Here is an 18,648-nt window from a genome sequence, read left to right on the forward strand (position 1 = left end):
TTAAGATTTTGGAATAGTGAATTTTATATCAACTTTACTTTTGACAAGAGCAGACTTGACCTTTAGTTAAGTCGATTCTCAACTGAGGTCGATTCAATAGATTTTTTATAACTCAACTGATCTTCGCCTGGAGTCGACTTGATCAACCTTCGTTAAAGTCGATTCAGTCGATTTTTTCTTGGAATTTACTCGATTGAATTTTTATTAGGTCTAACTTGGTAGAATTTCGTTATAGGCTGACTCGGTCGAATTTTGGTCTAGACCAACTCAGTCTAGTTTCAATCGAGGTCGACTCGATCGAATTTTGTTCGAAGCCAACACAGTCGATTTTCACCAAAGCTGATAAGACTAATTTCGATCTAGCCAGACAAGGTTGGCTTCAATAGGGCGTGATTCGGCTGAATTTCGGTTTGGTTCGATTCGACCAAATTCTAATCTCGAATGACGTTCAATAACAGACCTTCGAACGGAGTCGACTCAACCAACCTTCGATCGGAGTCGACTCAACCAACCTTCGTTTGGAGCCAACTCGACCGACCTTCGTCAAGGTCGATTAAGTCGACCTTTGCTTGGAACTTACTCAATCGAATTTTTGTCGGGCTTAACTTGGTAGAATTTCTTTATGGGCTAACTCAGTCGAATTTTGGCTTAGGCCAACTTGGTCCAATTTCAGTCGAGATTGACTTAGTCAAATTTTGGTCGAGGCCAACACGGTCAATTTTCACTAGAGCTGACAAGACCGATTTCGACTCAGTCAGACATGGTTGGCTTCAATCGAGCGTGACTCGACCGAATTTCGATTGGTCTTGACTCAGCCAAATTCTGATCGGGGTGAAATTTTGGTTAAGGCTGAATTCTGTCAAATTAAATAGTTCGACTAGTATAATGTCTGAAAAAATATGTAGATCTCTATATGTTTTTCACTTTATCAAACACTTGATTATACATTTGTTTTTCTTTGTCCAATTTCATTCAATAGTGTATTAAATTGTTTCTAAAACATACATTTGATTAATTTTCTCTCTTTTTAATATTTTTATTTATTATTTACTTTTATCACATAGAATACTGCTTTGATATTTTTTATAAAATTATTTTTATTATTTAAATTATTATCATAAGTGTAATTTTATCACTACAATTGTATTAAAAAAATTGTTTACTATATTATGATAATTTAACGTCATTGTCATAAATTTTGTTTATGACCATTTATCCAACACATCGAAGTTCAAAAGAAGAAATATCTATACTAAATCTTAATTGTTATTAATTTAATCATTATTCTTTATGTGAACTCAACAGTTGACAAAACTTCTATAGTATTGGACCAATTTGAGTCCAAAATATAACCTTAAGGAAAATTCTATTAAGTGAAAGATAGTCTAAAGCAAATTGAGCTTGCACGAAGCCAGGAGCCAGGTAAACTCTTCCTACCATCAGGAAAAAATCCTTTGTCAAAAAGATGGCTTCTAGTCTGAGAACCCAGGCGACAAAAGATACACTGCACTTGATCGATATAACCTAATTGTAGACAAACCACAGCAGTGTATTAACATTATTTAGAGGTTCTTAACATTGACAGTCGTAGAGCTCTTCCAAACCCTAATTTATAGACTTATGTATGAACTCATTTCGCTTGAACAAGTGCACCAACACCAGCACAAGAAGAAATGGCACTGAACATCATGATCTGATCAGACACTATTCTCTGTCGTTGCATTTCATTGAACAAACTGAAGAGCCTATATGGCTGGTCATTTTCAGTGGAACCAGATATACTCCAACAAAACAAGTCATTTTCAACCACAGGATCACATATGAAACTACAATCTTTAACCATTCCAAGTTTTGCATACTCCGAAAGCGTCAAGTTGAGGCAACCAATTCTTTGGATGGAAGGTGATCATAGATTTCCTAGCCTAAACTTCATAGCACAGCACCACAATTTGCATACAAGTTGACAAGAGCAGTCTGAGAGTCAAAATGAAGCCCAGTGTCCTTAATGAACTGAACTCGTGAACTGCATTGCTGTAGCTTAAATTTAAGGCGTGCATAAGAAGGTTAAGCCTGATAGCATGTCGAAGGTTCATAGAGTTGTGACAGGAATATATAAATCATTATCTGCGGTAAATAGCCACCACAATGATAGCAATACAAGTACAATTCCTTTGTAGTTCAAGCAATTATCGGACTGAACAGGAGACTCCACATTCACCGTCCACTTTATTCCAAAGACAAGGTTGAGTTTCGGGCTTTAATGGAATTTCATGGAGAGACATATTTGTCCCGACTGAAGATTATAAGTCGCAGTCACAGCCCGAATCTTCTAATTTTGATAACAAAAGTATGTCATCCAGTACTCTGTAGATCTCCTCGGATTGAGGGTGTGATTCATCTGCCACCAAAAACTCTTTGAATTCGCCATCTATCTCTATTAAACTATGACCAGGAATCTTCTTCACACCTTTGTCTCTCATCAAACTTCGCACCCTCCTCACATCACCCCATTTTCTCTCATTAGCCCAAATATTTGCCAAAAGCACATAGACACCACTATCTTCTGGATCCGAGCTTAGAAGATTAGAAGCAGACAAAGTGGCTAGCTCAACATTGTGGTGCTTTCTACAAGCACTTAAAAGGGCACCCCAAGAAGCCTCACAAGGCAGCATTGGCATGTTTTTTATTAACTTGTAAGCTTCTTCTAGGAAGCCAGTTCTACCTAGTAGATCAATCATGCAAGCATAATGTTCCTTTTTTGGTTTTATCCCATATTTTCTTTCCATGGTGTCAAAGTATTCCTTACCTTGAGAAACTAAGCCACCGTGACTGCAAGCTGTCAACAAACTCACAAATGTAATATCATCCGGTTTAAAGCCCATACATCTCATCTCATCAAAAACTTCAATAGCTTGTTTTGCTCGACCATTGGCAGCATAGCCTGCAATGATAGAATTCCAAGAAACCAAGTTTCTCTCCGACATTGCACTGAAGACTTCCGCAGCCGCATCTATGCTTCCACATTTGGCATACATATCTATAATTGCATTTTCCAAAGTAACACTCACCGGTATTCTTATTTGGTCAACAAAATACCGATGTATCCAATGGCCCAAACTAAAGCAACTTAGTTGGCCACAAGCAGAGAGCACACTCACTAAGGTGTGCTCCCCCGGAACAAAACCTTCCCCAAGCATTTCATGAAACAATTTCAATGAATCCTTAGGTTTGTCATTCTGAGAATATCCTGCAATCATCGCACTCCAGCATACCACGTTTTTCTGAGGAGTTTGCTCAAAGAACCTCCTAGCAGACTCCAAGTCACCACATTTAGCATACCCATTGATCATGCTTGTCCAAGAGAAAACATCCCTACTTTCCATTCTGTCGAAAACCTCCCTAGCATCCACCAAACATCCACATTTCACATACATATCCAACAAAGCATTGTGTAAACTCAAACCCCACCTCACATTCTTCTTCTCCAAAATTTCATGAATCATTTTCCCCATACCAAGGTCACCCTTATGTGAGCAAGCTGAAAGCACCGCAATCAACGTCACCTCATTGGGCTCAACATCACCCTCCAACATCAAACCAAATAGCTCCATTGCCACATCAGAACAGTTGCACGCCGCATACCCATCAATCATCGTGGTCCAAGTAACAACATCCTTAACAGGCATTTCATCAAACACCCCGCGCGCGTGGTTCAACCAACCCCGAACAGCGTAAAAATGAACCAACCCATTCCGCACGAGCAACTCGGAATCAAACCCAGTTTTCCGAGCAAGGGAGTGCACGGACTCCCCCTGTGGAGCCATGGAAAAGTGTTCGCAGGCCTTGAGCGTGAAGACGAAGGTTCTAGGGTCGAAGGGAACGCCGCGTCGAAACATATCGAGGAAGAAAGAGAAGGCCATGGCGGGAATTCGGGCCTTGTTATAGCCTCGGATGATGGTGTTCCACATGAAGGTGTTGGGCTCAAGAATACGGCAGAAAAGACGGTGGGCGTAGCGGAGGTCACCGGCATTGGCGAGGGCGCAGAAAGCTAGGAGCCTGCTAAGGGGGAAGGTGTGGGTGATTAAGCCAGTAAGGGTCATGCGCGCTTGAATCTGCCTTAGTTGATACATGGAGGAACATGATTCCATCACAACAAGAGTTGGGTGTGTGATTATGACGTTGGTTTTGGAGTTCCATTTGATTTCCTTTGGAGATTGCGAAGAATAGGAGAGCCAGTTATAGTGTTGAAGGTGACACAATGATTGGAGTTTAGGAATTGAAGGCAGAGAAAAGGAAAGGAGAAGCAGTTTTTTCATAAGCTGCAAGGGACAATGTTAAAGAACTTGGTATATTCAGTGTGCTGTAAAACCTAATATATAAACACAGACATAAACTCCCCTTCACTTCTTATTTAAAAGAAAAATAGCACAAAAATTTAAATATTAACTGGTCTATTTTAATAAAATTTTAATCAGAAATGTATTAAGCAACACATTCATTTTTTATTTGGTAAAACTATTAATTTAATTCAATTTCAATTCTGAATTGAAATAATTTCAGCAAAAGGAAAAAACATTAAGAAGAAACCATGCCAAAAAATTATAGTGAGAAAACAAATAATTATTTTTCACAAGCTGAAGGACTATACATCATCCCATCTGAATCCTAATATAAGCATATCAAAACTACATTGAAGTGATCAAAGACTCTAACATGACATCAAGCCGTAAAATCTAAAACTCCTGACTAGCAGATCCAATTTCAGCTTTTCCCTTCCCAGCTTTCTTCGGCAGCAAATTCTGATGAATTTTGGGCAGAACCCCGCCGCTAGCTATGGTTACAGATCCCATGAGTTTGCTCAGTTCCTCGTCGTTCCTCACCGCAAGCTGAATGTGCCTCGGAATAATTCTCGTCTTCTTGTTGTCCCTCGCGGCATTTCCCGCAAGTTCCAAAACCTAAACCAAGAACAATTATGAAAAAATAGCGCCACGAAAATTTGTTTAAAAGGATTTACTATTGTAAAACGAATAATTGAACGCACCTCAGCAGCAAGGTATTCAAGAACCGCAGTGAGGTAAACCGGAGAACCGGATCCAACGCGCTGTGCATAGCGACCAGCTTTGAGGTAACGAGCCACACGGCCAACAGGGAATTGTAGACCAGCTTTGGAGGAACGAGAAACGGATTTTGTGGTCTTGGGCTTGCCCCTTCCACCCTTCTTTGCTGCTGCTGAGACCTCTGTGGAACTCATCGTGGTTGATTTTGATATTGAAATACAAATTTGTGAATTCTCTAAGCAAGGGACTGAGATGGTGTGTTTGAAGGTGAGAAGAATGACAATGGTTTTTCGTTTATATAGAGCTTGAGCATTGATTTCTATTGGCTGAAGGAGGTTGTCGCGGATCGCCAGCGTGGCAGCTACTCCCAAATTTGAGTTCTAAATTTGAGCGCGAGAGGGAAATTGAATTGTTAATCGATATTTGACTTTGGAGCACTGGATTTTGTTTTCTAGTTTGGTCCACTGTCTTTTTGGAATTTTTTTTTTATTTTAGAAAAAGTAATATTAAATATGATAAATTTGAGAATTTTTTTAAATTCATTTATACATGTTTTGGTATGTACTGAATTAACCTGAACGTTTCCCTAGAACATTCACACAAATTTTGTAAATTAAAAAAGCTATAAAGGGATAATTTTCATATGAATCTCGCAAACATTTAATTGTAAATTCATATAAATCTTGTAAGTTTTATATATTACAAATGGTCATATCTAATTAGGTGATTTTGGATAACTAAATATTTAAATTTTGTGTTAGCTTTTTTCAATATCTTTTAATATAGTCATTTTGTTAATATACCCGTATTTAAGATGATTAAAATTACAAATTCTAACATGTAAAACCCCATTATTATAAGTAAAATTTTTGGCAATCAAAACAATTGTTAGATTTATACACGTGAAAAATAGTTAAAAACAAATATATTTTAAAAGCTTAAAAATTTGTTAGAAAAAAATATCAACGTTTTTCACAAAATATATTTATAATTACAATATTATTTAATATTTTTTAACATTCAAAATTATAATAAAATTTACTTTTATTTTATGATCAACTATTGTATTTTAACAATTAAAAATAGTTATAAAATGTATCATATTTTATTATCCTTTAAAATTTATTAAAGGATTAAAAATATATCAAAAATTGTTTAAGCAGTACTTTTAAACTTTTTTTTGTTAAACTTTTCAAAATTCAAATAATATTTATTAATTAATTTTCAATAAAGTGTATCATTGCATGAAAACAAAGAGGTTGGATTCCCAATAAAATTGATAAAAATGAAAATACTAATAAGTTTATACAACTAATCTAAAAGATTTGTGCCTAATTAAGGTAGTTGGAGCTTAGGAAACGAAAATGGATGAATGGGCGAGGTAGAAAAGATGCAAGAATTTATAAAGTAATGATTGGAATACAAACCTTGAGACAAAGTAGGTTCATATGATGAAAGAAAGAGATATACGTAAAAGTAATGGTCATAGATTGGTGTATTGGTTTGTGGGTAGTAATTGTGAGGAATGAATGAAAAGATTTGGATTACCTCAGGTTTTCCATCAATCTGTGTTTGTTTTGGTACATATCTTGTATCTGCATAAGGGCTACAAGAATTTATTATTCTCCCTCCATAGTTATCAAGAATTGATTCTACTAATTCATGTTTCTAATTTTTGTTTTGACTTGTATTGTAGGTTATGTCTTCATTTGTGCAACTCATGTGGTTGTGCTCTTGGTGTTGTACAGTGGTGACTGTGGTGGTGTTGCATTGTGGTCCTTGTGATGGTGCAATCCTTGTGATGATATCTTTTTATGTTGCAATTTTTGCACTTAAGAAGAAGAAGCTCTTAAAGCAACCAATAATAAATAATAATAATTTCATTTTATTTTATTACAATTTTATCAGTTAAGACTTTTTTATTTTAAATAATAATTCATATTTCATTTTAACATAATTTACACTGACAACATTTTATTGAAAATAATTTTTAAACAAAAGGATAAAGTTGTAGTTATGATTTTATCAATTAAAATATTTCTTATAATTTATCAAACTAATGAGATCACTTTCAAACTTTCACATATTTTTTTCTTATTTTCCTTTATTTTTTACCATCTTTTTCTTAATCTAAACAACCTCATTTTTCTCTCTTTTTTCCCTTAATCCACTCATTTCCATTTTCTTAAATTCACCTTCAAATCCAAATACAAAAGAGAAATGAAAATGTTGTGAAGGTTATTATTTTTAATTACTAACAAAGATTGATAAGCTTCCATGGTGTTTTGGAGTATGACATGGTGAGTGTCATTAAGTTCTCAATCAAATATGAGATAGATCTATAGAGCTACTAACTTCCATAGGATAAAATATAGGGTTTCTTTCATGTGCTTGTTAGGTTGGGAGTCATTAAGGTAGCCAATATAAACACCAAATTCATTCAAAGGTAAAAAAAAAAAGCTAAAAGGACATCTAAAATTGAGTAAAATTCTTTATTTTTCACCTATTACTTCCAAGTTCAATAAACTTTTTTTTTCCGTATTGAGTGACTAAATAACTGAATATAAAATATAATTTTGTGTTTTAGATGAAGTTAGACACAAAGTAACTAGTCTAATTAAACAAACACAAGTTGTGTGGTTGAACAAATGAAAACGGTATTTGTACTATCCTTTATCGGAGGAGATGCAAAGTGTTGCATATATCATGTGATAAACTTTTGCTTGAACATATAATTAATATACTTTGTTTACAAATGCAAGCTTAAAGCATTTCAAAATACATATCAAACTTTAATAATTGTTTATTTTATGATTGTAGGGTTTATACAATTCTTTGTTCTTTCAAGAACTATTGAAAATTGTTTTGTGCAAATAACTTCTATAAAAAAAGACGAATTTCGGTACTATTGAGTCAGCCATGTGTGTTAGGTCTACTTGTGCTAAAAACAAAACATGAAGAAAATACAATCTTGGCTTGTGAATTTTTGCCATGCTCTAGAAATCGTCAAATAAGTTACACATATTCAATGTTAACTCAATAACATTTACTACATCTAAAAACATTAGAACATGCTCTCAGATGTAAGAATAAAAAGTAACAGAAGAGAATCCTTACACTACAAAGGATATGCAACAACTCTAAAAGTAGTATGTATTATTGATAATGCTAATTCTTACCATTATCTAAGCATCAATTTAGTAGCAAAATCAACTCTTTTATAGTTTGTAACTTGCTTAATCCTCTCTTTTATCTTAGTTTTATGAATAATTGTGTTTTGGGCTACATTGATATAAATTCATCACTAATCCCCTTATTTTGTAGCTAAAAATGTGTTTGGAAGAATCTCCAACAATGTAGATAGCTGAACCAACCACAAGAAGCAAGCAGATTTGCAGAAAAAGAGAAAAAGATGCAGTGCAGAAAAATCAGGTTGAGGGCCCCTAGTTAAGGGGGTTGAGCGCCACCTGCACAAACTGCCAGAAGTTAACCTCTGGTGTGCTCGCGCTGAGCACCCCTTAGCAGAGGGCGCTGAGCACCATTTTGCTGTCAAAATTTCTCCCTGGGCGCCCCTCCAGGGGCGCTAAGCCCCATTTGCTTCGGAAATCTCGTGCCCGGAGGCCCTTCCAGGGGCGCTGAGCGCGACCTTCGCTGATGTGTCAATTTGAGTCTATTTAAACATAAAACGCGAAGGGGTTTGGGTCTTTAGTGGTTTAGAGGCGCGACTTCACTGTTTGGAGCTCTTGGAGGCTGCGTGGAGCATGTGGGAACATCTCCTTCTCCCTCCTTGGGTCTCCTTCTTCTTCCATCTTCCATTGTTGTAAGCTTGGAGGCTCTCCATGGAAATGGAGAGTCAAAGCCATCTTGTTGGGGTTAGTTAGCCTTTAAATCTTGTGTAATTGTTGAATGATTTGAATATATATATATATATATATATATATATATATATATATATATATATATATGTCTTTTCCATCATTTTCTAGTATTATTGTTTCCAATCTTAAAGTTTGCATGTAATGGGGACGTTCATGACTTGATTTTGGGATTTTATGGGTTATGGGGACGTAAGATGGAAATCAGAACTGAAACAATAGTCCTTGTGGTTCATTGATTCTAGGGATGAAAGAGGATTCACATGTTGTCTTAGATCCTAGTTCTTAATGCGGGTTTTGCATGTTAATTAATCAAGGGATTGATAGTTAATAGGTAAAAGCTAGGCTCTTTCATCTAAGGGATTAGGGCTAGAGTAATTTTATGGATTGACTTTAGTATTTTGATGGAACAGAGATGAAATTGTGTATGCACAAGAGTAAATTGGTAAAACCTAACCTTAACAATGTCATTTCATATCATTTCTAGTCTATTCCATTCTTAAGTGTTTTCAAACACCAAAGTCCAAACTTGTATAGTTAAAATTTAATCTTCTTTGCACTTGTTTTTCAATTATTATGATGATCTTGAGTCTATATAGTTGTTAACAATGCAATTAACTAATATTACACGAATCTTTTGGGAAACGGTACTTGGTCTTACAATTTTATATTAGGCTTAAATGCTTACTTCATCCCCATGTTAAGAGATGAATTTTTGTTTAGTACCCAGTTTTAAAAATGTAGACATTGAGTCCTAAAGTTGTTAAAATTGTATGAATGAAGTCATCTCCGTTAAATTGACAGCAACGGCGTTAACTTCGTCTGACATGAAGCACTTTTTCCCTCTCTCCTCTACTTTTCCAGTAACACCCAGCTTTTTCTCTCTTCTCTCTCTTCTATCTCTTCTCTCTCCTCTCTCTCTTCTGCCATCATATAATAATTATGATTACTTTGCATGATTGAATGATTTTGTGCGATAAAATGAGAGGTCAAGACCAGGGGAGCAGAAGCTCCATTAATGGGTGTAAATGACATGGTATAATAAATTGTGTTCATCCCTATTTTAAAAGCACATAGTTATAATTTATCGTGATATACGTATTTGTATAAAAAGATTTTAAAGAACATATTTGGAGATAATTCACTTTTCCTACTCTTGAATATAAGTAAACAAATACATCTTGAATATAAGTAAACAAATACATGTATTTTAGTCTGAAATATAATTTTTTTAATTGATTCCATTCTTCTCAATATACTCTTCAATTAAAATTCTATTTTTAATGATTTTTCTATTCTTGATATTAAGACAATGAATGACATCAAAATAAATTTTATTTATTTTTATGTTAAAAATCATTTTATGAATAAAAGTAATATAACTAAATGATTTTAAACAATATTTTTAATTAGCACTAGTTAGTTTATACTTAAGATAAAAAAGAGAGTATAAGTTATTAATAAACTATTTTCTAATTTATTTCAATAACTTTTTGGATAACTTCATAAAATAACACTATTATTTCTATATTTAAAAGCATTCCTCAAACCTTGAAAATAACCCTTTTTGGATACTCTTCAATTAAAATATTTTCCGTAATAAAAGAGGCTCCGAAAAAAAAAATCCTGAATTATTTATTGTGAATGATAGGGTGCTGGAAGAATTTTATTAGGGTGCAAGAAGCAATTGCCTTATGCATATTTAGATAAAACTGTTAGACTTGGTTTGACACCATGATTTGTTGAAGAAAATGAGTGAAAGAAAAAGTATACCAATTTCACTAATTTATCTCATGATAATTGAAGATTGAATTTTTAAAATCAGTGCAGGATCCACATAAAATTACAATATAACTTCTTCCAATTTCACTTTTTTATTTTCACCTTATTTCTCTCAAAACCAAACACTTTCATATTTCTTCAATCTCTGCTAAACAAAAATTTAATGTTGAGAATTATCTGTGTATCATTGTTTAATTTTAAAATTTAGTGAGGAAGATAATCTTTGGCGCACTTGAGAAACATCACAGACAAGTGAGCTGTGTTGTCAGATTGCAATGGTCACATAAATTAGAAAAGCAAATCAATTGCCTTGGTGGCACAAGAATTCTGCTTTTTGTGTAACTTTACATTTAATACAAGCACCCCAACCAACTTTACATTTAATCCTGTCTCCAAAAACCCGCCATCACAGCCGCTACAGTTGCAACAACAACCTCAGCAGAGGCCGAATCATCACACTTCTCTTCCAGCTCGCCAAATTGAGTATGAGATGGGTGGTGAAGAGAGTCATCCACTGCTGACAGTCGTCTTGCTCGTGCTACCATGAACATATATGGGCCAAATTTTGCATTGCTTATGCAGACGCCGAACTTTGCTTTGATGATACCTACCTCAATAAGTGGTACAGGTTCCAATGGTGATCACAGTGAGACAAAACAAGCCCAACAACACCCTGGTCCAAAGGCTGAAGGTGAAACAACTCCTGCGTTTGCCATGTCATTTGCACTCATTAATGGAGCTTCTGCTCGCCCGGTCTTGACCTCTCATTTATCGCACAAAATCATTCAATCATGCAAAGCAATCATAATTATCATATGATGACAAAAGAGAGAGAAGAGAGAAAAAACTGGATGTTATAAGAAAAGCAGAGGAGAGAGAGGAAAAAAGTGTTCCAGACGAAATTAACGTCGTTACTGTCAATGTTTATATTTTTAAAACCGGATATTAAACAGAAATTCACCTCTTAACATGGGGACAAAGTAAACACTTAAACCTTTATATTACTTGAAAGATTTGGTACACTTGACAATGAGTTAACGATTATCTGGCAAACCAATATAAAAATTAGTGTGAACTTTTTTTCTTTATCTTTTTTAAGTGCAAGTGTGTATTATTGTAAAGCACTAAAAAGGATAAATTTTCAAACTAAACTTTCGAAGACAAATTAAAAATTGTTTGTCAAATAAAACTATCATTTGAGAAAATTTCGACAAATTTAACAAAAAAATTTATTAAACTCTATCTTGTGTTTAGTTTTTTATTTCCTGTTTTCATTTCATCATAAGTCTTTTAAAAAGATTCGATTCAATTTTTCAAACATTGTGAGACACTTGTCAATTATTCTAATGGAAAATATTCTTAACAAAGAGAGGCAACATATAAACGTAGTTCATGAATTAGGTTGTTTAATTCGCCTTCTTAATGAACATTTAAAATTTGTAGATGATGAGTAGATCATTGTAAAAAAACCCATAAAGATAAAATAATATCTTATAATATATTCTGTATTACAAAAATTATTTAAACTTATATACTAATTAATGCATAATAAAAAATTAAGGCATCACATTTATCTTATCTACAACTTGATTTGATTGCTCTTCGACTTTCTTAATTTTGGTAATTTAGGTAATTTTTAAAGCTACAAAGGTTAGTTTTGTTGTTAGACGTGGGTTGACAAAATTGTATGCATGTTAAATTTTAATTAACTATGTTGATAAGCCAAAAATTTCATAGTAAAGATTGATAACATTAAAACAAATCAAACAATATTCATCAATTCAAAAAATACACTTTATAATACAAAACAGACTTATATAGAGTATATAATTGAATAACCATATACAAATCTTTTATATTAGATGGAATAATCTATTTTTCAACTGTGTTTAATCTTGTATTATTCAATTACATCCTTTCAATAAGAAAATTTGTGAAATTTTGCTTAACAAAAGAAGAGTTACAGCAATGCTCCTTAATAATTAAAGCATGAACTAGCATCATCAAATCGTAAATATTTCATTTTCTCACTGTTGCAAATCGTTTTAATTCCCCTGTCACTAGCAAAAAATGTTAATTTATATTTTGAAGCATGACAAAGGTATTACATGCACCAACATTCAATCATGGATAGTTAATAGTTATATGTGATAAAGTTGTTGCATTTTACATAAACTGTCTTTAAAATCATTTAAAATAGTTTTCGATTGATTATTATGTCCCCCGAAAAACAAATTATACAGATAAACTCATAAGCACTCCATAGGGTTTCTATAAAATGATAATATTTTCCATTAGTAAATTAATCATTCAACCTAAACTGTTTGTACACCAGGTTCCCTTCCCTCTTAGTATGTGTAACCAACCATTAACCGATGTTAGAATATATGCAGCACAATGAAGGAAGTGTTCACTGTCTTCTGATACATCAATAAATTGAACATCAAACCAGCGAATGCTGGATTCCCAATACTGAAATAATATTTCCAAATGCGATGCATTTCAGCAGTAGCCTGTGTAAGAAAGTAAGTAATCACAAAGTGGGGAAAGAAAATTCTTAGATAAGGCTAACACCCCCATAGAGTTTTGAAACTTAAGATGTTTACAATTTTGGTATAGACCTGTCAGAACATTCACATTTCAAATAAAACAACCCGGTGTTATATAACTGGCACATCCGGTTCTAATAGAAAACATTAATTTTGAAATTATCACAAGCCTTGGGGAGGAACTAAAGTGTAATTTTACCAAATATATCCCACAAATTTGTTTTCATCTTTGTTCGTGATTTGTATTACTAAAATAATATCTGACTTGTCCGTACAAATAAAACACTATAGTCTTGATATGCAATTGAAAAGAAAAAAAAAATCCCCAATACCAGAAGGAGTAAAAGAGAAACAGAGAGCAATAAGGTTATATAAACGTACCACAAGGAGCTGGTATGGTACTTTTCATTCTTTGGCATCTTCCACCTTCTGAAGTTGGTGAAAAGAATATAACAATGATGATTGCATATTAGCTATTTCTACGAGTGTCTCTAGTGCTGCAAAGAAATTCAATTGACAGAATGTGATATCTCTTGGATGACAAGTATAACACATAGACAGATGACTAAAATCACATTTGCAAAAATAGTGAGGGGAATTAAGATCTTTAGTCCTGTTATTCACCTTTCTCAAATGACAGCTGAGAGGCTCGAAGCTTTGGCGAAATTAAAACTCCAAAAACTGATAAGGACTTGGATCTCTCCTTTTGAATCTATAAAAAACACTAACAAGATTTGTACAGTAGCTCAATTGACAGTTCAGGAACTGTTGCTATGAAATTGCTAAATTTTATTCACCATATTTCACGATAGCAACAACATTATAGATCAAATTCAATTCTACTTGTAATGCTTAATATATGTTAATGAGAGGATGTTTAACGTTTTTAGAATACTTACGTCAGCATTATCTGCAAGTCCTGAGAAATTCTTAGCCATGATCACCTCAGCAGTTCGTACACCAAACATATAACAAAATGAGAAACGCAAACAGCTACTAAATAAAAGAACCATTATTTGATGCATTGGGAGAGGGAAAACATACCGGAAGATTTCACACTACTACTATCTTGTGGCTGGACATTCTCGTCTTCTAACTCGTTAGTACTCTCTTCTTCAGAGGATACCCATTTACGCAACATGAAGCATGGTTGTGTACCTGTTGAGACATGCGTGTTCTTATATTAAACAAAGGCTCCATCTAAATTGACAAGAAACATGTTACAGAAAGGCTTCATAAAAATGAAAACGAAAGCACGATAGAATCAAGCAGTCGCAACTAGCAACCATTTCCTTAAGCATAAAATTGTTACCATCATGGTTGGTTATCTTCAATGTTGTGGCAGCTGAATGGAATTTCAGGTCCAATAAAGAACTATTAATACGAGCAGCACCCATGGAATGTCGAGCACTTGCCAAGTCAAACCATCCCTGCTAATATATGAAAAATGGTTACCAAAAAGACAGAACATTCACTATATCTAAGAAAACTTTAAGTTGACAAATTACAGGTTCAACTATAATTACTAGCTGAATCAAAACTTCACAAATTCTCCATTTGATCATAAAATAGTTAAACTAAGAAATCCAACCAGTATTATACCTGACCTTCTATTAGTAACATTTTCTCTTACAGAATGATAGGACAGAAAATTAAATTCAAAGCTATTGGTAAACCAGAAAATTATACAAATCCAAAGATGCTATCAATTTCCTGTATTGAACGTGTTTCACTTTTACCTGTCGTAGTGTGGAGGACACTGTATCAAAGAGAGATAAGTAGTTATGCACTGAATCCATAAATTGTAATACTAGTTTCTCTTCAGCTCCAGGTATTTGGTATCGATGCTGCAACTGTTGATTTTCTCCATCCGGTTTCTGGGTCTGTAGTTCTTCACTACTTTCAGAATATTGATGCTCTTCTTCCATGGAACTTAATCAGGATTCTGAATTAGGTGATTCAACAAAATTCTTCTGCTAAACCTTTACAAATATTCCTTCCGATCCAATGAATTTGCAATTTTATGTTCTTCTATTATTTGTCCAGTAGAGTTTCTTTTAATCCTTTTTCTGCATCAGCAAACTACACAGGATTTAATCTGATCTGCTAAAGTTGTAAGAACTATTCTAAAACAATAATTTTACAACAAGTAGTCTTGAATGTACAACCAAGGACATACAAAACATCACCCCTAAATGCATGCTACTTGTGGATGAGATTAATGAATAATTGTATATGGGGAGATATTAGAGTGACACTAGATGGGAAAAATATGATAAAAAGTTAGTTAAGGTGATCTAGACTTTGAGCAAAAGAGACCACTGTAAACACCAATTGAGATAGTAAATTGCATCGTTTCTAACTGGGTAAAAAAGGATAGAAGGACCAGACCAGTGGTATCCATATCAGAACAGCGAAAACCCCAAAACTCCTTTATGAAGTGGAAAAGAAGAATAATAAATTGGGAAGTCAGCTGGCACTTAACAAAAATAATTTGAAAAAAGAGAAAGACTTGCAGTGGAAGCAGCAGTGACGGGATGCAGGGGCGGTAGCGATTGGAAGCAGCTAGCAGCAGTGAACAATGACTCCACAGTGGGACTGAAGGAGAGGCGTGGGTAGTATATTACAATATTAGGTCAAATTATAATATTTTTGTTGGGGGCCAGGTATGGCCCAATTCTTATGCAAATAGGAAATTATTGAAAAGGGTTATCATGGATATCCTTGAAAATTTGGTCATTGAACTCAATAGAGTTGAATGATCCATGTAACCAGATAAGGTTATGGTATGGCACAGATCTACTTATACGCTGCCTATCTTCTGCAGGTTTAACTCTAAATTTGCTACTTTGTGAATTCAACATTAACATTAAAGCATCCTTAATTTTAACCATTGGTATTTGTTCTAGTTATGTCACGCAAATATTAACTAAGGCCTTGCTTGGATTGAAAAGAGAGAGAAAATTTGAACTTACAATGCAGATTTTTCTATCATGATGTACAGATGCTATGCAATATCACTCATGTTTCAAACTGAATCAACAACTTAGATTTTTTTTAAAAAGGCACATCATATTATGTACTTTTTATGCTAGCATATTGTCTAGTATATTTAAAAGAAAACACAAGGCTATTCCTCAATGATTAAAAATGAACAGTTTCCTTCAAATTTTAAGTTGCAGTCAGAATACAAGGTCAATTCTTCATTAGTGCTGGAAAAACAACTTAAAATAGACCATCGTGAAAATTTTGGAGTCAAAGTTATTCATCAACGTTATAATGTTTCTAATTCTTAATAAATGAATATATTACAAAGATTATCATGCTGGACAAAGACTATGACTAAACCTGATCTTTGCCACAACAGTAAAACTAAAGTTCTCCATCTCAAGCGCTAATGTATACCATGACAATATATAAAATATAAAATTAAATACATTACAAGACCATCTTGCTAGTCAGAGAACACTGACTAAACCAATGAATTCCACGACATGTCATGCATATTATGTAAAACAAAAGCAGTTTTCTGACATAAGGTCATTGCATGTGTTGGAGGACTAAGAATCTGAAAATAAAGCAACCTTCATGGATGTATAAAACAAAGGGATGATATATATTTTTGTCTAAAATTACAGGTTTGCATTTATGTTTAAAATGTTTAATTTCAATATGGTATGACTAGTCCACAAAGCATGCCGCAACTGCAGAATGTAACCAACATTCAGTTTAAAAACCCTGAAAGCAAACTCTATTACGACACTAGTTTTTTAAATGAGTATAAATGCATTCAAGAGAGAACTTGATGGTGCTATACATAGGAAATGAAAGCAAACACAGCAATGGTTTAAGAACCAATCTTAACCATTAACAATGAAGATTATCCCGAGAACACTGTACAATTTGTAATTTCAAAGCTTTCCTCTTTAGCGTGATCAGGGTCTGTAAGTCCTTAAATATATTTAGTAATTTATAAAAATCGCGAGAACTCGTGAAGTTGGACGAGTTTTCGTTACACACCCTGAAGCTAGGTTCGTGTGAAGTCTAGCAAACTCGCTCAAGCTCGTGCAAAATCGCTGAGATTAGAGTCCATTCAGCGAACTCAGTTGAACAGCAGAAAAGAAAGTAAAAAGAAAAGAAAAACAACGAATTTGTTTGTTTCTAGAGACTATTTATGCAGAACGCACCTGAGTAATTGTTAACTGGTTCTCTCTTACAAGTTTCTGTCGGTTTTTGGGCGTTGATGTTGCCTTCTCCTATGGCACCCACAGATCTGTGTTCGTGTCTTTCTCAGGTTCCTTTGGGTCTGTTCTGGAGGACAACCTCAGTCGTCACACAGCTCTACTGTTGCCGTACGCTTTCATAAATTATTGGGTTGGGTCTTACTATCCTCTCTTGCTAGTTTGGTTTGTTGGGCCTCGTTTTAAGCCCAACAACTTTTTTGTTTGGTATTTCTTTTAGGGTGTTGCTCTCTCCACCCCCACACATCTCTTCCTCCACCTCCCCTTTACTATTTTGCCCCTTCCTCCACCTTTCCTTTACTATTTTGCCCCTCAGTAAAATTTTATTTTTAAAATTGTTGTTTTTTAATTTTATTCATTTATAACATATTTCACTGATAACCTACGTAGTTCCTTGTATGAGTAAAATATTTTTCTACAAAGCTTGGTAATCGTGAAAAGAATTATCAAACAATCTTCTTCTTGTTCTCGGTGCAGTACGTGGTGCAGTGCGTTTATGGTGTAGTGTCCTTGTCGTGTGTCCTTGTCGTTCCTCTCCAGGTACGTAGTCATAATCCTTCGAATAATCCTAAACCCTAAATCCTTCCCATACTTCCAATAATCCTTTTAATATCCAAGCCTATAATCCTTGCATGAGCCACAAAACGTAGTAAAATAAAAACGGAACGTAAAAGGAACACTGCCTATGGACGGATGACATCCTTCAACGGATGTCAACATCCGTTTAAGGCAAAACGGATGTCGACATCCGTTTTGCCTTAAACGGATGTCGACATCCGTTTTGCCTTCAACGGATGTTGACATCCGTTGAAGGATGTCATCCGTCCAGAGGCAGTGTTCCTTTTACGTTTCGTTTTTATTTTATTTGTTTATTTTATTTACAGTAATTTATATTTAAATTTATAATTTTAAATGTTATATATGGTTAGTTTTTAAACGTAATAATTTTGTTAAAATATGAATTTGTTATAGGTGGAGAAGAAGCTTAACGGAAGAGAGAAAGGTAAACGAAAATGGAAGAGAGGAAGAGGTGCAGAGGGAAGTAAATCAGAAGTTTTAAATAAATTAAAATATTAAAATAATAAAAATAAAAAATTTTAACTTTTGAGGATATAATTGTCATTTTAGAAGGATATAATTGGCA

The 18,648-nt window shown here is 34.1% G+C and overlaps 2 protein-coding genes and 1 pseudogene across 4 annotated transcripts; all 3 read right to left on the reverse strand.

The window, feature by feature from the left end:
• Window positions 1-1,230: 1,230 nt before the first annotated feature.
• Window positions 1,231-4,354, reverse strand: LOC124845801 (pentatricopeptide repeat-containing protein At2g22410, mitochondrial pseudogene; annotated as a pseudogene).
• Window positions 4,355-4,599: 245 nt separating this feature from the next.
• Window positions 4,600-5,335, reverse strand: LOC124845800 (histone H2AX-like). Its single transcript, XM_047322978.2, has 2 exons — window positions 5,042-5,335; window positions 4,600-4,955 (listed from the first exon to the last, which is right to left on the reverse strand). Exons 1-2 carry the CDS (start codon window positions 5,249-5,251, stop codon window positions 4,734-4,736), a joined length of 432 nt encoding a protein of 143 aa, XP_047178934.1. The 5' UTR covers window positions 5,252-5,335; the 3' UTR covers window positions 4,600-4,733.
• Window positions 5,336-12,960: 7,625 nt separating this feature from the next.
• On the reverse strand, window positions 12,961-17,610 carry LOC124845796 (coiled-coil protein). 3 transcript variants are annotated; one of them, XM_047322973.2, is made up of 8 exons: window positions 17,451-17,610; window positions 15,003-15,332; window positions 14,576-14,693; window positions 14,308-14,421; window positions 14,163-14,182; window positions 13,888-13,975; window positions 13,645-13,760; window positions 12,961-13,227 (listed from the first exon to the last, which is right to left on the reverse strand). In XM_047322973.2, the coding sequence occupies exons 2-7, from the start codon at window positions 15,189-15,191 to the stop codon at window positions 13,669-13,671; spliced, it is 621 nt and encodes a 206-aa protein (XP_047178929.2). In that variant the 5' UTR covers window positions 15,192-15,332; window positions 17,451-17,610; the 3' UTR covers window positions 12,961-13,227; window positions 13,645-13,668. The 3 variants fall into 3 exon arrangements, with proteins under 3 accessions (XP_047178929.2, XP_047178931.2, XP_047178928.2); XM_047322975.2 differs by having other exon boundaries at window positions 14,163-14,173; window positions 15,003-15,345; XM_047322972.2 differs by having other exon boundaries at window positions 15,003-15,345.
• Between the last annotated feature and the right edge of the window lie 1,038 nt (window positions 17,611-18,648).

Source organism: Vigna umbellata, chromosome 5, assembly GCF_029865625.1.
Source record: "Vigna umbellata cultivar VRB3 chromosome 5, Vumbellata_1.0, whole genome shotgun sequence".
Classification (NCBI taxonomy): domain Eukaryota; kingdom Viridiplantae; phylum Streptophyta; class Magnoliopsida; order Fabales; family Fabaceae; genus Vigna; species Vigna umbellata.